The sequence below is a fragment of the Acomys russatus genome, unplaced genomic scaffold (genome assembly GCF_903995435.1).
Source record: "Acomys russatus unplaced genomic scaffold, mAcoRus1.1, whole genome shotgun sequence".
Lineage (NCBI taxonomy): Eukaryota > Metazoa > Chordata > Mammalia > Rodentia > Muridae > Acomys > Acomys russatus.
Genome location: NW_026131940.1, coordinates 39,579 through 59,003, shown reverse-complemented (window position 1 = coordinate 59,003; position 19,425 = coordinate 39,579). Strand labels below are relative to the sequence as shown.

The 19,425-nt window shown below is 36.4% G+C and overlaps 2 protein-coding genes across 2 annotated transcripts; both read left to right on the top strand.

Annotated features, from left to right (window-relative positions):
* The first annotated feature begins 1,083 nt into the window (after positions 1 to 1,083).
* LOC127186681 (olfactory receptor 6C6-like) lies at positions 1,084 to 2,040 on the top strand. Its single transcript, XM_051142906.1, has one exon. The coding sequence runs from the start codon at positions 1,084 to 1,086 to the stop codon at positions 2,038 to 2,040; it is 957 nt and encodes a 318-aa protein (XP_050998863.1).
* Positions 2,041 to 17,245: 15,205 nt separating this feature from the next.
* LOC127186678 (olfactory receptor 6C6-like) lies at positions 17,246 to 18,184 on the top strand. Its single transcript, XM_051142904.1, has one exon. The coding sequence runs from the start codon at positions 17,252 to 17,254 to the stop codon at positions 18,182 to 18,184; it is 933 nt and encodes a 310-aa protein (XP_050998861.1). The 5' UTR covers positions 17,246 to 17,251.
* The last annotated feature ends 1,241 nt before the right edge of the window (positions 18,185 to 19,425 follow it).

Below are 19,425 nucleotides of genomic sequence, written 5' to 3'. Positions count from 1 at the left end.
ATTGCTTAGAAATGCTTAGCATGTGCAAGACCCTGAGTTCAGAACCATGACACAGAAAGCACATAGCTGTTATACTGAGCATTCTGATGATTGGCTTGGTCTAGGTGTGGTTTGCTATGTGTATTCTTTTAAACGCAAATTTTTATTGCTCCTACTGAGCAACTTTGGCTATATTTGATAATATTTAAATGTCAAGATTTAAGAGTTTTCTAATTAGTATAATAAAATACAACGATATTTATGGGATAAAAACATTTTTAGAATGCTTAAAATAAGGCACTATACAGCCAGAGGTACAAACCATGTGTCGTCCAATCATACGCAACTGTATAACGAGAGGTAGTTTGGAATATATATATGAAACAGCACTTTTCTAATTGTAACACAAAACACACACACACACACACACACACACACACAAATTATCACTCTTATTTTTCCTGACATATTTTTTCTTTCCATTCAGATTTAACTTGAACCAGAAGACTGTAATTGGAAGCCATTCAGGAGAACAGTGTTTATTTTAGGTGATGGCATAGCCTCGTGCTATTTACTATTTCAGTGTAATAACAATCACATTCACAGTAGAAGATGTCGCTTATTTTCCATTGAAGTAGGAAATCTTTGTGTTATAAGAAAGCCTCCTTTGAAGTCTCCTATTACATGTATTTCTAAAATAGTAGTTATTGTGCCCAATGTGAGTAAAGTATTTTCTCTAAAATATTAAATCAATTCATTAGCAATTAACTTGAGATATCGACAAAATTAAATTTTGAATATGGATTCAGTGAACAATCTTGAAAAGAGGGTCATATAAAAATTCGAAGGTGGCATACAAGCATTTGAAATAACCTGCATATGGGCAAGCTGGGTGTACTCAACTCCGGACAAGAATCTGAGAGCTCTGACAATCACAGTAATGTGGTGGGTGACATGTACAGAGAAAGATTTGAATATTGATTTCTGAAAATATCTGTGTGTTAAACTTATGAATATAGAATTTTTATGTCTGTGAAGGAGGAAATATTTTCTGTGTGTGATATTAATTTAACATTTTTGTAGATTTGTTAGGAAATAAGAAAAATGAAGAACCAGTCTGTGGAGGTAGTTTTCATTTTGCTGGGACTGACAGATGACCCTCAGCTACAGATTCTGATTTTCCTGTTTCTGTTTTTCAATTACATCTTGAGCCTGATGGGGAACTTAACAATCATTCTCCTCACGCTGCTGGATCCACATCTCAAGACGCCAATGTACTTCTTCCTCCGCAACTTCTCCTTCTTAGAAATTGCATTCACCACAGTGTGCATTCCCAGGTTCCTGACAAGCATTCTCACAGGAGACAAAATGGTGTTGTACAATGCTTGTGTTTCTCAGTTATTCTTCTTTTTTCTATTAGGGGCCACAGAGTTCTACCTCCTGGCTGCCATGTCCTATGATCGCTATGTGGCCATCTGCAGACCACTGCACTACCCCATCACCATGAACAGCAGAGTGTGCCACCTGCTGGTCATCAGCTCCTGGGTGACTGGGTTCTTAGTCATCTTTCCCCCTTTGCTCTTGGGACTTAAACTGGATTTCTGTGCTTCCACAACTGTAGATCACTTTCTATGTGACACTTCTGTCCTCCAGCTGTCTTGCACAGACACCCGGTTAATAGAATTGATGGCTTTTGTCTTAGCTGTAATAACTCTTGTCATCACCTTGATCTTAGTGATCCTCTCCTACACACTTATCATCAAAACCATCCTAAAATTCCCTTCAGCCCAACAACGGAGAAAGGCCTTTTCCACCTGCTCCTCACACATGGTTGTTGTGTCCATCACTTATGGGAGTTGTATCTTCATGTATGTTAAAACATCAGCCAAGGAGAGGGTGGCTTTAAATAAAGGTGTGGCTGTGCTGAACACCTCTGTGGCCCCTTTGCTAAACCCTTTCATTTACACCCTAAGGAACCAGCAGGTGAAGGACGCTTTCAAATACGTGTTTCATAGATTTTGTGCTTTTACAAACCACGAGAAAAGATTTAGACATAAATAATATGTTGTTGAAACATAAACTACACTAAAATGTAAACAATTCATCCACTGAATGTTTTACTCACTTGTAAAAATTCTCCTGCAAAAGTATGTTAAGAATATGCTATTTTGTTAGCTCAATTTGATATCTTTATTTAAAATAATTAAATTGAATTATGTACTAATTATTTATTGGTTTATAATTTGTAAATGTTGAAGGTAATGGTAACCCAAGAAAAACATTTTAAATATTCTTCACTTCTTCCTTTTGTTTAGAGATATTTATATCTATTAAACTAAAATCAGGATGTCAAACTTATTTATCCATTCTGACTATGCCAACTTTTACAAGCTTACTTATGTATTTTGATACACTACTGTAAAATAATTTTAAACCTATTTACTGGACAAGTGTGCACCTCTGAATCCCTAGAAGGCATCACAGCAAATTGTCTCTTCTGTTTATTCCAGTTATGCTCTCTCTCTAGTTACTCATTTCCATCTGGGGATTGTTGGAAATTACACATTAGTCTTGCCTTTCAGGACTTTCCTGAAGAAAATGAAAGGGAAGGGACAGCACATTTGGCAATGTATGTCTGCTCTTTGAAATGTGCATCAGTTTCCCGTACTACTCCATGAATCAGTTCTGACCTTCTGTAGCAGCATGCCCACTGCGTTCTTGTCACAGTCAACTTTCTTTCCTTTATCTTAATGGTGTGACAATTATAGCCCCTGACCAACCAACACAAAAGGATGAATCATTTACTTTGATTTAAGTAAAAAGAGAAAGAACAAACTCCAGTTCATGAAAGCCTCTGTCTTTCCAGTGTACCATTATATAAAAAAAATAGAACACATGCTCACAAAAGAAGCAATTTTTAATTTAAAAAAACAGTTCCACTGGTGATCTCATTCTCAGGACAGAGAAGCTTAAGGAATTTTCCCTAGTGAATAATATTGACATTTTTGAATAGGGCACATTCCATATTCTCTTGCTTCTTTTAGGACCAACCTCAGCTATATATTAGGACTCAGTTTATTTACATGTCTTGCAATGGGTTCCAATATTCAACATCCACCTTGGTAGACCTCAAGATCTTCTCCTTTCGGTCTGTTCCACCATACCCAATCCCTCAGTCTCATGCCCTTCTCTGCAGCAGAGCATGATAGGCAGCCTTTCCTGACTTCCTTCTCCCAGTCCCTAAGGTTATAACAGACCTTCCCATTCTAACCTTCCTCTACCCCCACTTTATCTCAGACCCTCTGCTAACGCAAAGCCCACTCTTCCTAGGTAACAAGTGGGCTGACAGAAGACTCACACCTCTGCTACTGCTCCTGAAATCCAATCACCCTTGTCTTATCTGAAGCTCTTTAGCTGGACACCTGCTGTGGTCTCTCTTTCCTCTCTGACCCCATGCCTAACAAATCACAAAGATCTTCTCTTCCAACATTCCCTTTCCTAACTTATCCCAGCTTCCCAGCTTCCCAGCCTCCAACTTCAACAGGCATTCCCAGTGAACACACAAGTTAAATGGTCCAGAAAAAGAGGCAACACACAGTAATCACACCCTCAAGATATACACAGAAGAAACAATGCAAGAAAAAAAACCCACCTACACCACAAAGACAAATCCAGAAATCAGAATCTAAACCTATAATCATATCAAATCCAGGTTTCAAGATTCCAGTGAAAAACACAATCAATAGAAAAACACAATCAATAACATCCAATATGTCTTCTCTAGCACCCAGCTACCATATCAGGCTCTGAATGTTCCAACATAGCTAAAGCATAAGAAAAAGAACCTTAAATTTTTTATGAGTATGATAAAGATCCTTAAAGAGGAAACAAATAAATCTCTTAAAGAAATCCAGGAAAAGACACACACACACACACACACACACACACACACTTTAAAAAAAAATACTGTACAAGACATGAAATCAGGAATAGAATCCATAAAGAAAACTCAAACTGAGGAAATTCTGGAAATGAAAATTTTAGGAGTTTGAGAAGGAACTATAGAGGCAAGCTTCAGCAATTGGACGCAAGTGATGGAAGAAAAGAAAATCTCAAGCATTGAAGATGTGATAGTGTAAATGGATACATTGGTCAGAGAAAACAGTAAATCTAAAAATTCAATAAGATTGTAGAAACAAAGGATATATCTCAACATAACAAACACAGTCCATATCAAATATCAACCAAATGGAAGAAACTCAACTAAAATTAGGAACCAGACATGGTTGACTATTCTCTCCACGCTTATTAAATATAACACTTAAGTCTTAGCTAGAGCAAAAAGATAACTGAAGGATATCAAAGACAATCAAACTGAAAATAAATGAAGTCAATGCACCTTTACTTGCAGATGATATGATAGTACACCCTAAAATTTCCAGTGGGAAACTCCTACGTGTGAAAAACTCTTTCAGAAAATCAGCTTAATAAAAAATTAACTTAAATAATTTATAGTCTTTTTATATACAAATGACAAATAATTACAGAAATGAGGGACACAACACATTTCACAATAGCCTAAAATATCTTCAGTTGTTTCTAATCAAGAAAGTAAATTTTATTTAAAAATTTTATATTAAAACAGTGAGGCACTGAAGAAAGAAATTAAAGAAGATACTAGAAAGGGGAAAGATCTCTTATGCTCATGGATCAGTAGAATTAATATAGTAAGAATGGCCATCCTGCCAAAAACAATTTAACTACAGATTCAATGCAATCCCCATCAAAATTTTATCATAAATTCCTCACAATTCATGAAAGATAAATTTTCATCTTCATATGGAATGATAAACACTTATGATATATAAAACAATCCTGAAGGCAGTGCAGGAACCCTGGTGTGCCACCCTTGACCAGGAACCATTTGCAGATGCAGGTTCTCTTCCACAAGTTATAATGTCTTTATCTCCTAAGAACTTGCATTTGAAATAAATGAATTCTCAGTTTAAGAAAAAGAATAGTGTGTTCCTGAACTAAATGAAGTGTTTCATTGCAAAAAAAAAAAAAAATCACTATCATTATCAGTTGTTTAAATGAGCATATATACATAAGCATCCATATATAAATGGCAAGTTTGATTGATAGTTATCAAAGTATGAAATCATTGAATATGTTCTTTAATTATGAAAGAATAGGCAGGACCCTCACAAGCCTTGGCAGAGTCCCTGCTGCTGATTTGTTGCACATGACGATCTTGGACATTATTCCAGTTGAGAACACCAGTCACCAATGTGTTTGAGGACACAAACTTAGTATGCTAAGACATGGAGATGGTGGTTAGAATAAGGGAACAGATTGTGTAGATGAATGTACCAGAAAGTGAACAGGGAATAAAAAAGAGACAGCTCAAAACCATGGGAAGCAACTCTGGTTGAGCTTGTTCTTATTTCCATGTTCTTATTTTCATGTCCATCCGTAACTGGTTTGTCCTTAATAGAACTGTCTTCACATCTTTCTGATCCTGAGACAGTTGCGGCAGGAGTGGATTCCAATGAGAAGTTCCTGCCTTCTTAATGATTATCTCAATTAGGCTCAACTGGGAGAAAATATTTTCAAATCATGGTGAAGAGTAAATGAGGTCCGAGAGGAGACGCAGCAATGTATCCACCTCTCATTGATGAGTGTCTTTGTTGGGATTTTTATTGATGTGAGGAGATTCCATGGCCACAGACTCTTATAAAGGAGAACATTCCATTCGGGCAGGTTTACAGTTCAGAATTTTAGCCCATGACTGACATGGCAGGGGCCATGATTGCTTGCCAGCAGACACAGTGCTGGAGAGTAGCTGAGAGTCCTACATCTCAATACAAAAGGAAGCAAGAGAGACGCCGGGCGTGGTGGCGCACGCCTTTAATCCCAGCACTCGGGAGGCAGAGGCAGGTGGATGGCTGTGAGTTCGAGGCCAGCCTGGTCTACAAAAAGGAAGCAAGAGAGACACTGGGCCTGGCTTGGGTGTCTTAAATCTCAACACACAGCCCAGTGACACACTTTTTCAACAAGGCCACACCTACTCCAACAAAGCCAAGCTTCCTAGTAGTGCCACCTCCCTGGTGATCAAGCTTTCAAATCTATCAGCTTATGGATGCCATTCCTATCCAAACCAACACAAGGAGTCTCCTCCATATTGCCATGATTTCTACAGTGACCTGCTGAATAAAGTATGTGATGTGTACTTACGGTTGACTCAAAATAAATTTTTGTACTGAAAATGACTGAATAAATAAATAAGTGAAGCATTTGGTATGTCCATATGGAGAGATCATAAGCAATTGAATAAGCCAGCTAAAAATATAGAAAGTTACAGAAGAATTTTAAATGCTATTTCTAACTTTAAAAAAGTGGGCTTATTAAAAGGCCATCTACTAAACTATTGCTTTTATATAAAAATTTGGAAAAGGCAAATTAATACAGAGAAAATTAAAAGTCTGTGGTTGTCTTTATTTTGCTGGAGGATCTTACAGAGTTATGTTACTTGAATTTCAGTTTTCCATAACACCTGCAGTTCGATACTGCTATACAAGCTGCCCAGCAAAAAGGCCAATACCCTTCACCTCTGTCTTTCTGACATGTATACAGATACAAGTAGTCAATACAGAAAGTTATTCCTAAACTCTTGCACTTGAGTCAGGAAGAGTACAGGTGGGGAGTTGTCTTGGTTAAGATTTCCATTGGTGTGATAAAACTCCATGACCAAAATTAACTTAGGGAGAAAAGGGTTTTTGTCAGCTTACAGCTCTCAGGTCACACTCTGTCACTGAGGAAAGTCAGGACAGGAGCCCGGAGGCAGGAATGGAAGCACAAACCACAAAGAAATGGAAATTATTGTCCTGCAATCCATAGCCTGTGCAGCCTACTTCCATATACACCTCAGCACCACTTGCCTGGGGATAGTACAGGCCACATCAATCACTAGCTAAGAAAATGCACTGCAGGCTTGCCCAAAAAGCCAATCCAGAGGGAAATTTTTCTAAACTAAAATTCTCTGTTCACAAGTGACTCCAATTTATGGCAAGTTGACATAAAGTAGTCACACAGGATTTAAACACTAAATTCTGAAAATTTCGTATATTATCCTTTTACTTTGAGGTAACTATGCATCCTTCTTTGGCCCAAGTGCAAATCTAGATCTGTCTGGTCATAATCCCAAGGGATTTTTTATTATTTGAGCTCATCTCCTGGTGCTCATGTTGGTGATGTTTCTTAGTACAGCAGTGTTGGGAGGTGAGGTCTGGCTTGAGGGTATAAAATCACAAGTGTGGTGCCTTCAGGTGACAATCAGTGTCTTGCTCACAAAAATGGACCAGATGTCTGAAGAGCTGCCTAAATGTCCTTTCAGTCAGATGAACCCCCTCCCTTCTGCTTTAGGTCATGAGTTAGAAGAACACGAATCCCTCATAGAACTATGAATCTCATAGACTCCCAAAAATGTGCCAGAGAAATTTGCAGCCAAATGGATGAAACTAGGAATGATCATCCTAAGTGAGATTACCCAGACCCAAAAATACATGCATGGTATTTACTCACTTAGAAGTGGATTTTAGCCCAACATAGATGTCCTCTAAGAGTCTTCACCCAGTGAGGGATAGGGACAGTTACTGAGACTTGAAGGTGGACTCTGAGGCAGTGTGCTGAGAGCTGTTGGTAAGAGTGTTGGGATAGAAAGTCCAGGAGGGAACAGGAGCTCCCCAAGGAGACCACCAAGGCCTGTAGATTGAGGTATGGGGAGGAGGGATTTGCACAAACTGAGGCTCCTGTCAAGAACAATGCATGCAGAGAACTGAGATCCCTTTCTCAGATGTGGCCAATGAACTTCCGATTCTCTGCATGGGATAAGGGGGAATACTGCTGCTTAACATCTGACATGCACTTGGGGACCCAATACTTGGTCACTGATCCTTGGCAAGAATGCCTAGTGGGAACACAGTGGGTATAGAAATTTATGTATTGGTGCAAAATAAGTTTAATTTTGATACATTGATTTAGATTTAAATTTAAGATTATTCTTCATGCACAATATATATATTTCTACTCTAATATGTGATATTGTACCCATATCAGTAAAATAGAATACAAAGTTTACCTCCAATACTTTGAAAATGCTACTGCAGGTTGTTTAGGATAAGTAAGTTAGACAAGTTAATTGTCAATTGACCAAATCATGGACATTTCAATTACTAGTCTATTTATACCACAAGAATATACCTCCTAGGAATGGCAAAATAGAAGGATCCAGAGGGTCCTAGAAACCTACTAGAAGAACACTATGATGGGAAGATCTGGGCCCAAGGGTTCTGCTCCAACTATGGCACCAACCAAGGACAAATATGTGCAGTGAGCATCAAACCCCTACCCAGATCTAGCCAATGGATAGGACATTCTCCACAGTTAAGTGGAGAGTGGGGACTGACTTTCACATGAACTCTGGTGCCCCATATTTGACCATGTCCCCTTGATGAGGAGGCCTGGTGGCACTCAGAGGAAGAATAGCAGACTGCCAGCAAGAGACTTGATACCCTAGGATCATATTCAAGGGGAGGAGGTCCCCCTCAGTCACAGTCATAGGGAAGGGGAATAGGGTGAAAGCGGGAGGGAGGGAGGAATGGGAGGATACAAGGGATGGGATAACAACTGAGATGCAACATTAATGATTTAATAAAAAATTATAATGCAAAAAAGAATATACCTCCTAGATATAACAGATAGTTATGAGTCTATAGACAGATTAGGTCTTCAAAAACCTCAAAGTCCTTCAGAATTTGGCATTTAAAGATGTTTACATTGTTTTTAATGACTCTTTAACAAAAAGACAGGTTAAACCCTGGCAATACCCATCCTACCTCAAAGATGATGATGAGCATCAATGAACCTCCTAATGGCTTCAAATATGGTAAACCAGCCACTGGGCAAAATGGCCTCTTTTTGACCGCTGATTGAATTCTGTCTAAACTTGGCAAGCTTGGATGCAGGTAGAGACAGTGGCCCAACTCTGCAAAGACAGGGAAAGCATGTCCTAAATAGTTCCTGCCTCACAAATATGTTGGTCAGATATACTGGGCTAGAAGGCTGAAGACAATGCTCCAATTTATAGAGAGCTCTGCGTGACTGTTCAGGCAGCAAGCTGTCTCTGCCATTTTTTAAATTCTTACTAAATTTGGAAGCTGCTAACCCACAATTCCTATTTATTCAGGTAATTAATTTTACTCTTTTTCAAGTCTCTGATGGGTTTGGAGACCAAATAGTTGGGTTTCATAATTAAGCCTAGTTGTTTAGGGGTTAAGATGTCTTTATGTCTAGATAGATGTTTTAAGTTGATAGAGATGAGATATGACAGATACTGTGTTACATTCAGAATTTTACACTCACCAAGATAGGAAAATATTTTCTTCAAGATTGCCAAACACATACATCTGAAACACTATGAGTGCAACATGAATGTCACTCCTGAATGTTCTGTGGTCCTTTTGCTGTATGTAGTTTATTTTATATAGGTGCGATAATATAAATGTATACGTAAAATAAATAAATAAAAATTATACGTCATCTGAGGAACATATTTGAATAACACTGGAAATGTTGCTGTGAACCTCGCCTTCTTGTCAGAACTTTCATCATCTTTTGACATTTTCATGCAGGCTACATGATTAGGAAAAGTGCTAAAGATAAGGGGCCAATCATCTTATGTGCCAGTGTTGGCTGTAAGTAGGAAATTACTCAATTACATACACAGCTAACTAAACTACTATAAAGGGACATAACACACCAGTAACCATAAAAAATTACTTATGAATTTTTCACAATAGTGCCTTTATAAGAGAGAAATCACCAGAATCAGAATCAGAGAGGAGGGAATTTCCTATGCTAGATCAGCACCCCAGTATAGCAGTTAAATGTGGGGAGTCAGATCTTATTACATAACACAACCATAATAAAAGCAATAAAAAACAAGTTTCCCGGCACACTTCTCAGGAGGTGAAGCAAAAGAAAATAATTAATATTGAAAACGCTACATATAACAAGATCTGTTGCAATTCATTTCTCTTCTGTCTTTTTTTTTAATCATTAAAGCATTACAATATTTAAATAAAAAAATGTTTTAATTTTAAGTTGGAGACAAAGGAGGAAGGAAAACCATGAAGTAGTTTGTTAATTTAGACCTGCAAATATTTTTCAACTTTATATTAATATGATTTCATTCCCACAATTGCTAATATATCTACTGAAATATCATTCATAGACTCAATTTCTAACATGGATTTTCTTTTCCTTAATGAGATGAGGGATATTTCATATATGTAATAGTTGGAGTTGGAATAAGGAGTTATTTTCAGTGTTAAATTTATAGCTTTTTTTTTTTTTACCTATACACATTGTTACCATTGTTGTCTCCTGGTTATTTGTTAGGTGTGGATCTTTTTAAAGAGATGAATTTTTGATGATCTGAACGGGAAAGTAACATCCACTGGGAATAGCAGCCAAATCCCTTTACGGATGTCTGTAGACATCTTCAGCACTCACAGTGTTCTCTTCCTTAGGAATTTCTGGGTGGGACACTCACCTTGCTTCTGCTCACACTAAGTCCTTCTCTAACGAGATCTTGTCTCATTTCTTTACTTCAGTCTAATACCTTATCATATAATGCAACTTTTCTCCCTAAAAGCATCTCTTGTCCTTGCAAATATGGTTTTACTTTTTTATGTGCCTCCTTAATATTGTACATTTTAGAAGTTATAGCTAATTATTCTGGTATCCTTAACACAAAAAGGATTGCTTTATAATACCGTGCCAATCTTGAACATTTAGCTATTTTATGTGTTTGATAATGAAGATCCATGGGAAAGAATTTTGTTATAAGGACCCATTATTTTGTTTTATTTGATTCTACTAATGGTGTGTTTTTCCTGCTATTACATAAACTAGGAGCATCTTAAATGATACAGTCTGTGACAAATGCTGTTGAAACCTATAAAAGGGTTTTTTTTAAAGCACAGACATTGTTTCTCTCTCTAGAAAAGAAAACTCATATTATCAGTAACTTGAAACTCGTCAGATTTCTGTAGAATACTGCTCAACATGCAATTTCCCAGTTATTCACTTTCCTAATATATAGTTTACAGAAGTCATGGTGTTTCTCCTATGCAGTCTGACTATCCCATATCATGAAGATAGATGGATAGATAGATGGATAGATGGTAGATAGACAGATAGATAATAGATAGATGATAGATAGATAGATAGATAGATAGATAGATAGATGATAGACAGATAGATGATAGACAGATTATAAACAGACAGACAGACAGATAGGCAGACAGATATGATAAAGATATGTGCATGTATTAACATGTATGTATTCTGCATGTATTTAACAAGAAGATGATAAAAATTAGATTGATAAATTTCTGTTCTTGATAAATCATTTCCTTGATAAATATTCAGGCAATGATGTTACTAAAAGAGATGTTGACAGAAAAATAATGTTCAGCTGTTTGGAGGCCCAACTGAAGGAAAAGAACAATACTGAACAGTGTTACTAGAATTGACAGAGCTGTCATGTTGCCACAAGTACATAGTTCTATCACTGGCCAATGTTTCCATTCACACAGACATGTTGCTTTGCCTTATAGGGCCATAGATCTCAATCTTGAAGTTTTCTAAAGACTTCTGGGTTAGATGCAGGCAAGTAATGCTCACTCCTCCATCCTCAAAATGGAGTAAAAATCTTTATCCATTTCCTCCAGATTAGTCATGTGTCTTGAAATATAATTTCTTAATATTTCTTTTATTTCTGAGAGAGTGGCTATACATTGTCCTCTTTGATTAATTTTAATTATGTAATAGGTGGAGAAAAGCAACTCACTGTCGTATTTCAATAAGATTTTCTTTTTTTATTAAGTACGTTTTGATTTTTCATATACATTTATATTATTACACATTTATACAATAAAATACCTACAGCAAGAAGAACCATGAAACAATCAGGAGTTATATAAATGTTACATTCTTAGTGTTTTGGCTGTATTTGACAGCCTTGAAGAAAACATCTTTCCTATCTTGGTGCACCTAAAATTCTGAATGTAAATCGTTATCTATCATATTCCATCACCTATCAACTTAAAACATCTATCTGGACCTAAAAACATCTTAATCCCTAAGCAACTAAGCTTAATTCTAAGACCAAACTGTCTGGTCTTCAACCCCATCAGAGACTTTAGAAGGAATAAAATTGATTACCTGAGTATACAGGGAATGCAGGTTAGTAGCTTCCCAAATGAGGAGAGGACAGAGACAGTTTGCTACCTGAGCAGTCACCCAAAACTCTCCAAAGCATTGGCGCCTCAAGATTAGTTCTCACTAAACTAAATAAAATTTTATACAAACTCAGTAAAAATGTACTTTTTAATATAAACAAAGTAGCCTCCAAGTATGTTTCTTTCTGAAATGTACATATTTGAGATTTTAGCATATTTGGAAAAAGTAAAAAATTTAAAAGGAGGGGTTGTATCATAAAGAAAGACAACATCTTTACAAAGAACACACCAGGTGAGAGGCCAAACCAGCTGTCACACAAATGAAACTCAAAAGAAGGTTCTAGAACAAATACAGCTTCACACATAAAATTTATAAAAATTCTGGGAATGGAAATGTATTTTAAATTAATAACATAAGGAAAATCAATACATTTATTTGAAAAAAAGATAAATTGTCCTTGTTATTTGACTCCACAAATAAAATATTGTATACTGAGACTAAAAGGATGAAGAGGAACTAACTAATGGACAAAGAAAGGAAATGCATGTGAATTTATTCCTTAGTTGGGAATAAGAAGATCCAACTACTCAACTCCAAGCAGGAAGATGAACACATATCTCTGAGTACATAAGAATACACAATCTCATAGTCACCATGGTGAGTCATTGATAGTGGAGAAAATTTGCATCATGTATAATAGATGGAAAGTTAATAATACTACTGGCACATAAAGGCATATTAAAATATATGAACAATGTACAATGGGCCGGTAAGCAAACATGAACAAGACGTAATTGTAAACCTAAGGATGCTTAATAGTAATTTTCTATGTATAAAATGATGCCCAATCCACACATTATTGGTAAAATACAAGTGACATAATTCTCAAATATGACAGAAATAGTTGTGTTTTTTAACCATACATTGTCACTCCAGTGTTGAGGACACAGAAGAACTAGAACACTAATTCATTGTTCTTGGGAATTAACTGAACCCACATAGAGAACAACTTAGCAGTAGCTAGAGAAAATTATACAGATTGCTTTGGGCCTAGCAATTCTACTTTAGAAATTTACCCTACGTATCTAAAGTATAACTTTAAACATTATGAAAATATATATGCAACAACCATTTGTTGAATATCCCTTACTAATTCCTAAACTGGAAAATATCTGTGAGCCTATATACAACACAGCTATTAAGTGATCTATGATCTATGGTACATCTTCAAGTGATAGACAATACAATATAGCTATAAAAAGACTTGAAGTATCTCAGTCAATTGGTGTGTCTTTCCTATCAGACATGTTTAAGGAAATAAAGCGGGAGGAATGCTGTGGTGTAGCCAGCGTGTTTTGAGGTCAGTTTTTTCTACACCAGCCTTGTTTTTAAGGATCTCACTGTGTATCTTCACTATGCTGGCCTGGAAATCACAACGTAGACCAAGCTTGTCTTGAACTCACATAGCCCTTCCTGCTTCTGCTTCTTTAATGCTGGGATTGAAAGTGAGGATAAAGAAACTTAACTCTCCTTTAACTCTATATTTTACTTTTCATAAACACCACAAACAAGCACAAAATCGCATAACCATAATTTCAAATGTGAATATACCATAATATATATATATATAATATTCAAATTTTATATCAATCTATTATCAATACTCTGGAAGCAAAATTTTTAGTGAGAGTGGTTTGTGTACTTCTGTGTATGTGTGCATGTGCATGCTTGTTTAGAGTTTATTTTATAAAAGAACTTTTGGATCAAGCAATTTGACAATCCCTCAGGAAATATGATTATGAATCTCAGTTACTCTGAGAATTCTTCTTCCTGTGAGAATTCCTGTAGACACTAGAAAAAAATTCTCCATGCTCTCCTGAGATGAGTAATTTTCATATTACACTCCATGTCATATTCAACAAGGTTTATAACACCTGAACTGCAGTGAACTGTAGCATAGAGAGTAATGTGGTAGACTTTCATATAGATGTGCGATAAATTAGTCAAAAATATATCCAAAAGAATATTTATGTAGCATGTATTTAGTGGTAGAATGAGGTTCCTGTGAAGAAGGAGGAATCATCTGTACTCAGGATGATGACCTGTTTTGAAACGCAGAAAACCTGCTCAAATCTGGGCAGTGAGCTTAAGAAAGCTGCTGAACAGTAAAACGGTTAGTGTTTTTTTGGTTTTTTTTGGTTTTTGTTTTGTTTTGTTTTGTTGGTTTGTTTGTTTTTGTTTTTGTTTTTGTTTTTTACCATTTATCTATGTTTGTGGAATATTGTGTAATATTAGTATTCAATACTATCATGCTGTAAAATGGAAAACAACTTTAAAATTTTAGTACTCTCTAGCATTTCATCAGAGAATTAAACATAATTGCATTCATTAGCTTGTTTCATTTTATTCTGTAGAGACTTTTTTTCTTTTTTATTAATTTATTCTTGTTACATCTCAATGGTTATCCCATCCCTTGCATCCTCCCATTCTTCCCTCCCTCCCATTTCCCCCTTATTCCCCTCCCCTATGACTGTGACTGAGGGGAATTACCTCCCCCGGTATATGCTCATAGGGTATCAAGTCTCTTCTTGGTAACCTGCTGTCCTTCCTCTGAGTGCCACCAGGTCTCCCCCTCCAGGGACATGGTCAAATGTGAGGCACCAGAGTACATGAGAAAGTCATACCCCACTCTCCACTCAACTGTGGAGAATGTTCTGCCCATTGGCTCGATCTGAGTAGGGGTTTAAAGTTTACCGCCTGTATTGTCCTTGGCTAGTGCCTTAGTTTGAGCGGGACCCCTGGGCCCAAATCTGCCCATCATAATGTTCTACTTGTAGGTTTCTAGGACCCTCTGGATCCTTCTACTTTGCTGTTCTCCCATGCTTCTCTCATCTAGAGTCCCAATAGGATGTCCTCCCCTCTGTCCCTGTTTCCTGGTAAATGAAGGCTGTCGTGGGACATAAATGGATTGAGCTAGAAATGATCATAATGAGTGAATTAACCCAGAAGCAGAGAGTTTTTTTTAAAGCATGAGAATCTGTGGTAAATGTCAATGTTGAGTCAGGACACATCAGTGTCTTGGTGCAATAGAATTCTGTTACATGAAGGTGTGCTTCTACCAGTGTTGTCATTGGGTGACGTGTGTAAGTGGGAACATACTGTAATATTTCACAGCCATCTAACATGCCCCTGTAAACTGAGCACCCATCATCCAAAACAGTTTTTTGACTTATCAGAAGTGACAAATGAAGAGAAACAGAGATGTTGTTTTTAGTAAGACATGTTTGAACTATTACAGTCCTTGGATCTACTCAGATTTACCTGCCTAGGTATTACCCTGATTTTTCATTGCCTTTTTAAATAGAATTGTTTTAAATAGCAATTTTAAAAATTTAAAACAGATTCTTCTCTCACATAATACATCCCAAACACAGGTTTCCCTCCGTCCACTCCTCCCAGACCCCTCTTGACGACTCTCTCTCTCTCCTCTAGTTCCATTCCCTCTCCATTTTCTCACAGGAACGTTCAGTTTTCAAGACAACAACCAAGCATGACAAAACAAGATGCAATGATAATAGTCAAAAGACCTCATATAGAGGTTGGACAAAACAAGCTAATGAAGGGAAAAGTCTCAAAAGCAGGTAAAAGAATCAGAGATACACTTGCTCCCTCAACTTCACTTAAATGTGTCAGATAAGATCTTCTAAAAACTCCCGACACTAACACTGGGAAGACTTTTCAATTTGTTTTGCTTTTTTTATGTTTTCATGTGTTCTGCTTCTAAACAAGATTATTTCCATTAGGAGTCAAAATATTCTCATAACTTCTTATTGTAGAAGACACGATCTGATAAAGCATTTATTTCTGTTTTGATTTTAAGTATTAAAAAAAAAGTAAAAGTAACTTAGAAAGTGATTTTCCTCGGATGTTTTCCTAAATAATAAAAAAATGTGTATAACTTGATTTGTAGTAAGTATTCTTTTTCAAAGCTTGTCAAAATCATTTTGTAACTGAAATTTGAGAGCCATGTCTTCTACAGACAGTCTCTCTTCATTTCCCTCCTCTCATAAATACAACCTCAAATTTTTATATTTAAAGTTACTTGTTCCATCCATGTTTATAATATTAATAATACTAATTTTGACATACAAATTTCCCTCCACATAACCAATTATTTCTATTAATTTAAATTCAAGGTGCCCCACTATTTCAATATTTTCACTTTGCTAAAGGTGTATGTACATTTAAATTTTATGTCAGTAGCAGCTCCACTGACAACTGTGAGATTGAAAGTCATAATATATATAATTTTTTTGCTGTGGATCAGAGGTTCTTAACCTGTGGTTTGTTTGAGCCCCCAATCTTCCTTTTACAGAGTCACCTGAGACCATTGGAAATTGGAAATAATTGCCCTGTTGCCCCTAACCATAGCACAGTTACACCTATGAGTAGCAACAAAAACAATTTTATGGTTAGGGGTCACCACAACATGATAAACTATCTTAAAGATATCCACAGAAGGACGGCTGAGAAACACTAGTCTACATCATGCTGACTTAAAATATATTAATTTTCTTATTTACAATTTAAGAAATGACCAAAGACATATGCATTCATAATGAAAAAATTATTTATTTTTTACCATATCAATTTTAATTTTTTTATAGTTTGAGTATTTTAATTATTACTAGTATCAATTCTCTTCACTTAGAAAAATGTGTTAATTATTGCTGGGCTTCCTTGATGTCTACTTCTCTATACTTTACAGAACAGTAGGGTTGATTGAATTCTGTACATTAGAAGAATCTGAGGTTTATTTTATAGAAGGACTTATATAATGATGTTTAAGATCCTTGTGCATTGATATGAACGTAAACATTTTAAGGCAGGAAGGAAGAAATATGTTTTCTTAGCTATGATAATATTTTTGTGTTTTCTATAGATTTGCAAGAACAAATGAGAAATGAAGAACCAGTCAGTGGAGATACAGTACATTTTGCTGGGACTGACAGATGACCCTCAGCTACAGATTCTGATTTTCCTGTTTATGTTTTTCAATTACATCTTGAGCCTGATGGGGAACTTAACAATCATCCTCCTCACGCTGCTGGATCCACATCTCAAGACGCCAATGTACTTCTTCCTCCGGAGTTTCTCCATTTTAGAAATTGCATTCACCACAGTGTGCATTCCCAGGTTCCTGACAAGCATTCTCACAGGAGACAAAACAATCTCCTACAATGCTTGTGCAGCTCAATTATTCTTCTTTTTTCTATTAGGGGCCACTGAGTTCTACCTCCTGGCTGCCATGTCCTATGATCGCTATGTGGCCATCTGCAGACCACTGCACTACCCCATCATCATGAACAGCAGAGTGTGTCACCTGCTGGTCATCAGCTCCTGGGTGACTGGGTTCTTAGTCATCTTTCCCCCTTTGATGTTGGGACTCAAACTAGACTTCTGTACTTCTGGAATAATAGATCATTTCCTATGTGATATTTCTCCTGTCCTCCAGCTGTCTTGCACAGACACATGGTTAATAGAATTGATGACTTTTGTCTTAGCTGTGATGACACTCATCATCACCTTGATCTTAGTGATCCTCTCCTACACACTTATCATCAAAACCATCCTAAAGTTCCCGTCAGCCCAACAACGGAGAAAGGCCTTTTCCACCTGCTCCTCACACATGGTTGTTGTGTCCATCACTTATGGGAGTTGTATCTTCATGTATGTTAAAACATCAGCCAAGGAGAGGGTGACTTTAACTAAAGGTGTGGCTGTGCTCAACACCTCTGTGGCCCCTTTGCTAAACCCTTTCATTTACACCCTAAGGAACCAGCAGGTGAAGGATGCTTTCAAACATGTGCTTCATAGATTTTGTTCAAAACCATGAAACAAGGTTTAGATATAAATAAGATGCTGTTGAAACATCAGTGATAAAATAGACATCAGTTGCTTGTGATCTCAGCCATTTCACTCATTGAATGTATGTCACCCTAAATTTTTGCTCTCGGGATGCTTATATCATCTTTTATTTCAGCACATCTTCCTAAAAGAAAGTTGAGAATGCCTTCTTAAAGAGATAATCTTGAATTCTATGTATACAGATTGTCTTCTCACAATTTTTAATGTTCTAAGTGTTTATTCAGTGGAAACTTTCTAGATTTAAGATGTTAATTAATGTAATTTATTTAGTAGACAATGTAAGAGATACAGATAGAACATAATATAATGTAAAAGAATTGGGATTATCAGAACATGGATAGACTTTGGTAATTTGAACGATGAATGTAACATATCAGGAAGAAAAATCACTAATGGTGAAGCCTGAAACACAAATAAAATATTTAAGAGTGCTATGGCGAGTTATAAAATATGCCAAATCATTGGGCTCATGCTGAAAAAAATTTATTTATGCAAGAATGTCAATTGGTAATATGGTCTTTTCTTAGATAAATTAAATGACATATGCTTAAAACTATTAAACTATGAGTTCCGTGATAATTATTGTACTGGTTTATAATTGTAAATGCTGAAGATGGTGGTCAGCCAAGGAATAATTTTTAGTCATTATTCATTAATGTTTTGGCATAAATTTTGAGCTGTGAAATAAAAATCATAAATTCAAATATCCTAATTAATAATTATTATGTAAATTCTCATAAATTAATTATGCATATCTTAAATAATTTTAAACCAACTCATTGGATACATGCACACACCCAAGTATGACTTGAAGCCACCACAGGGATTTATTCCCTTTGCATTTTCACTGTGTGCTGTCTCTACTTGGTAGTCTTTGGTAACTGTAAATTCACCTCGCCTTTCTGAACGTTCATCGGAAGCGAACAGATCAGTTGCAGTGTATGTCCATTCTTTGCCTGTCCAGGGGAATGTGCTTCAGGCTCCCATGCTTCTCCATAACCACTATGATGTTTTCATAGCCAATTTCCCTCTCTTAATCTCAATATTTTGCCAATTTCATTCCCTGAGCAAACAACCAACAAAAATAATTAGTCAATGAGTGAGAACAAACTTCAGTTTAGTAAAGCCCCTGTCTTTCCATTTTGCCATTATAGAAAAATAAATGAACACCTGCTTACCAAGACATCATTTTTAATAAGAAAACCCCTA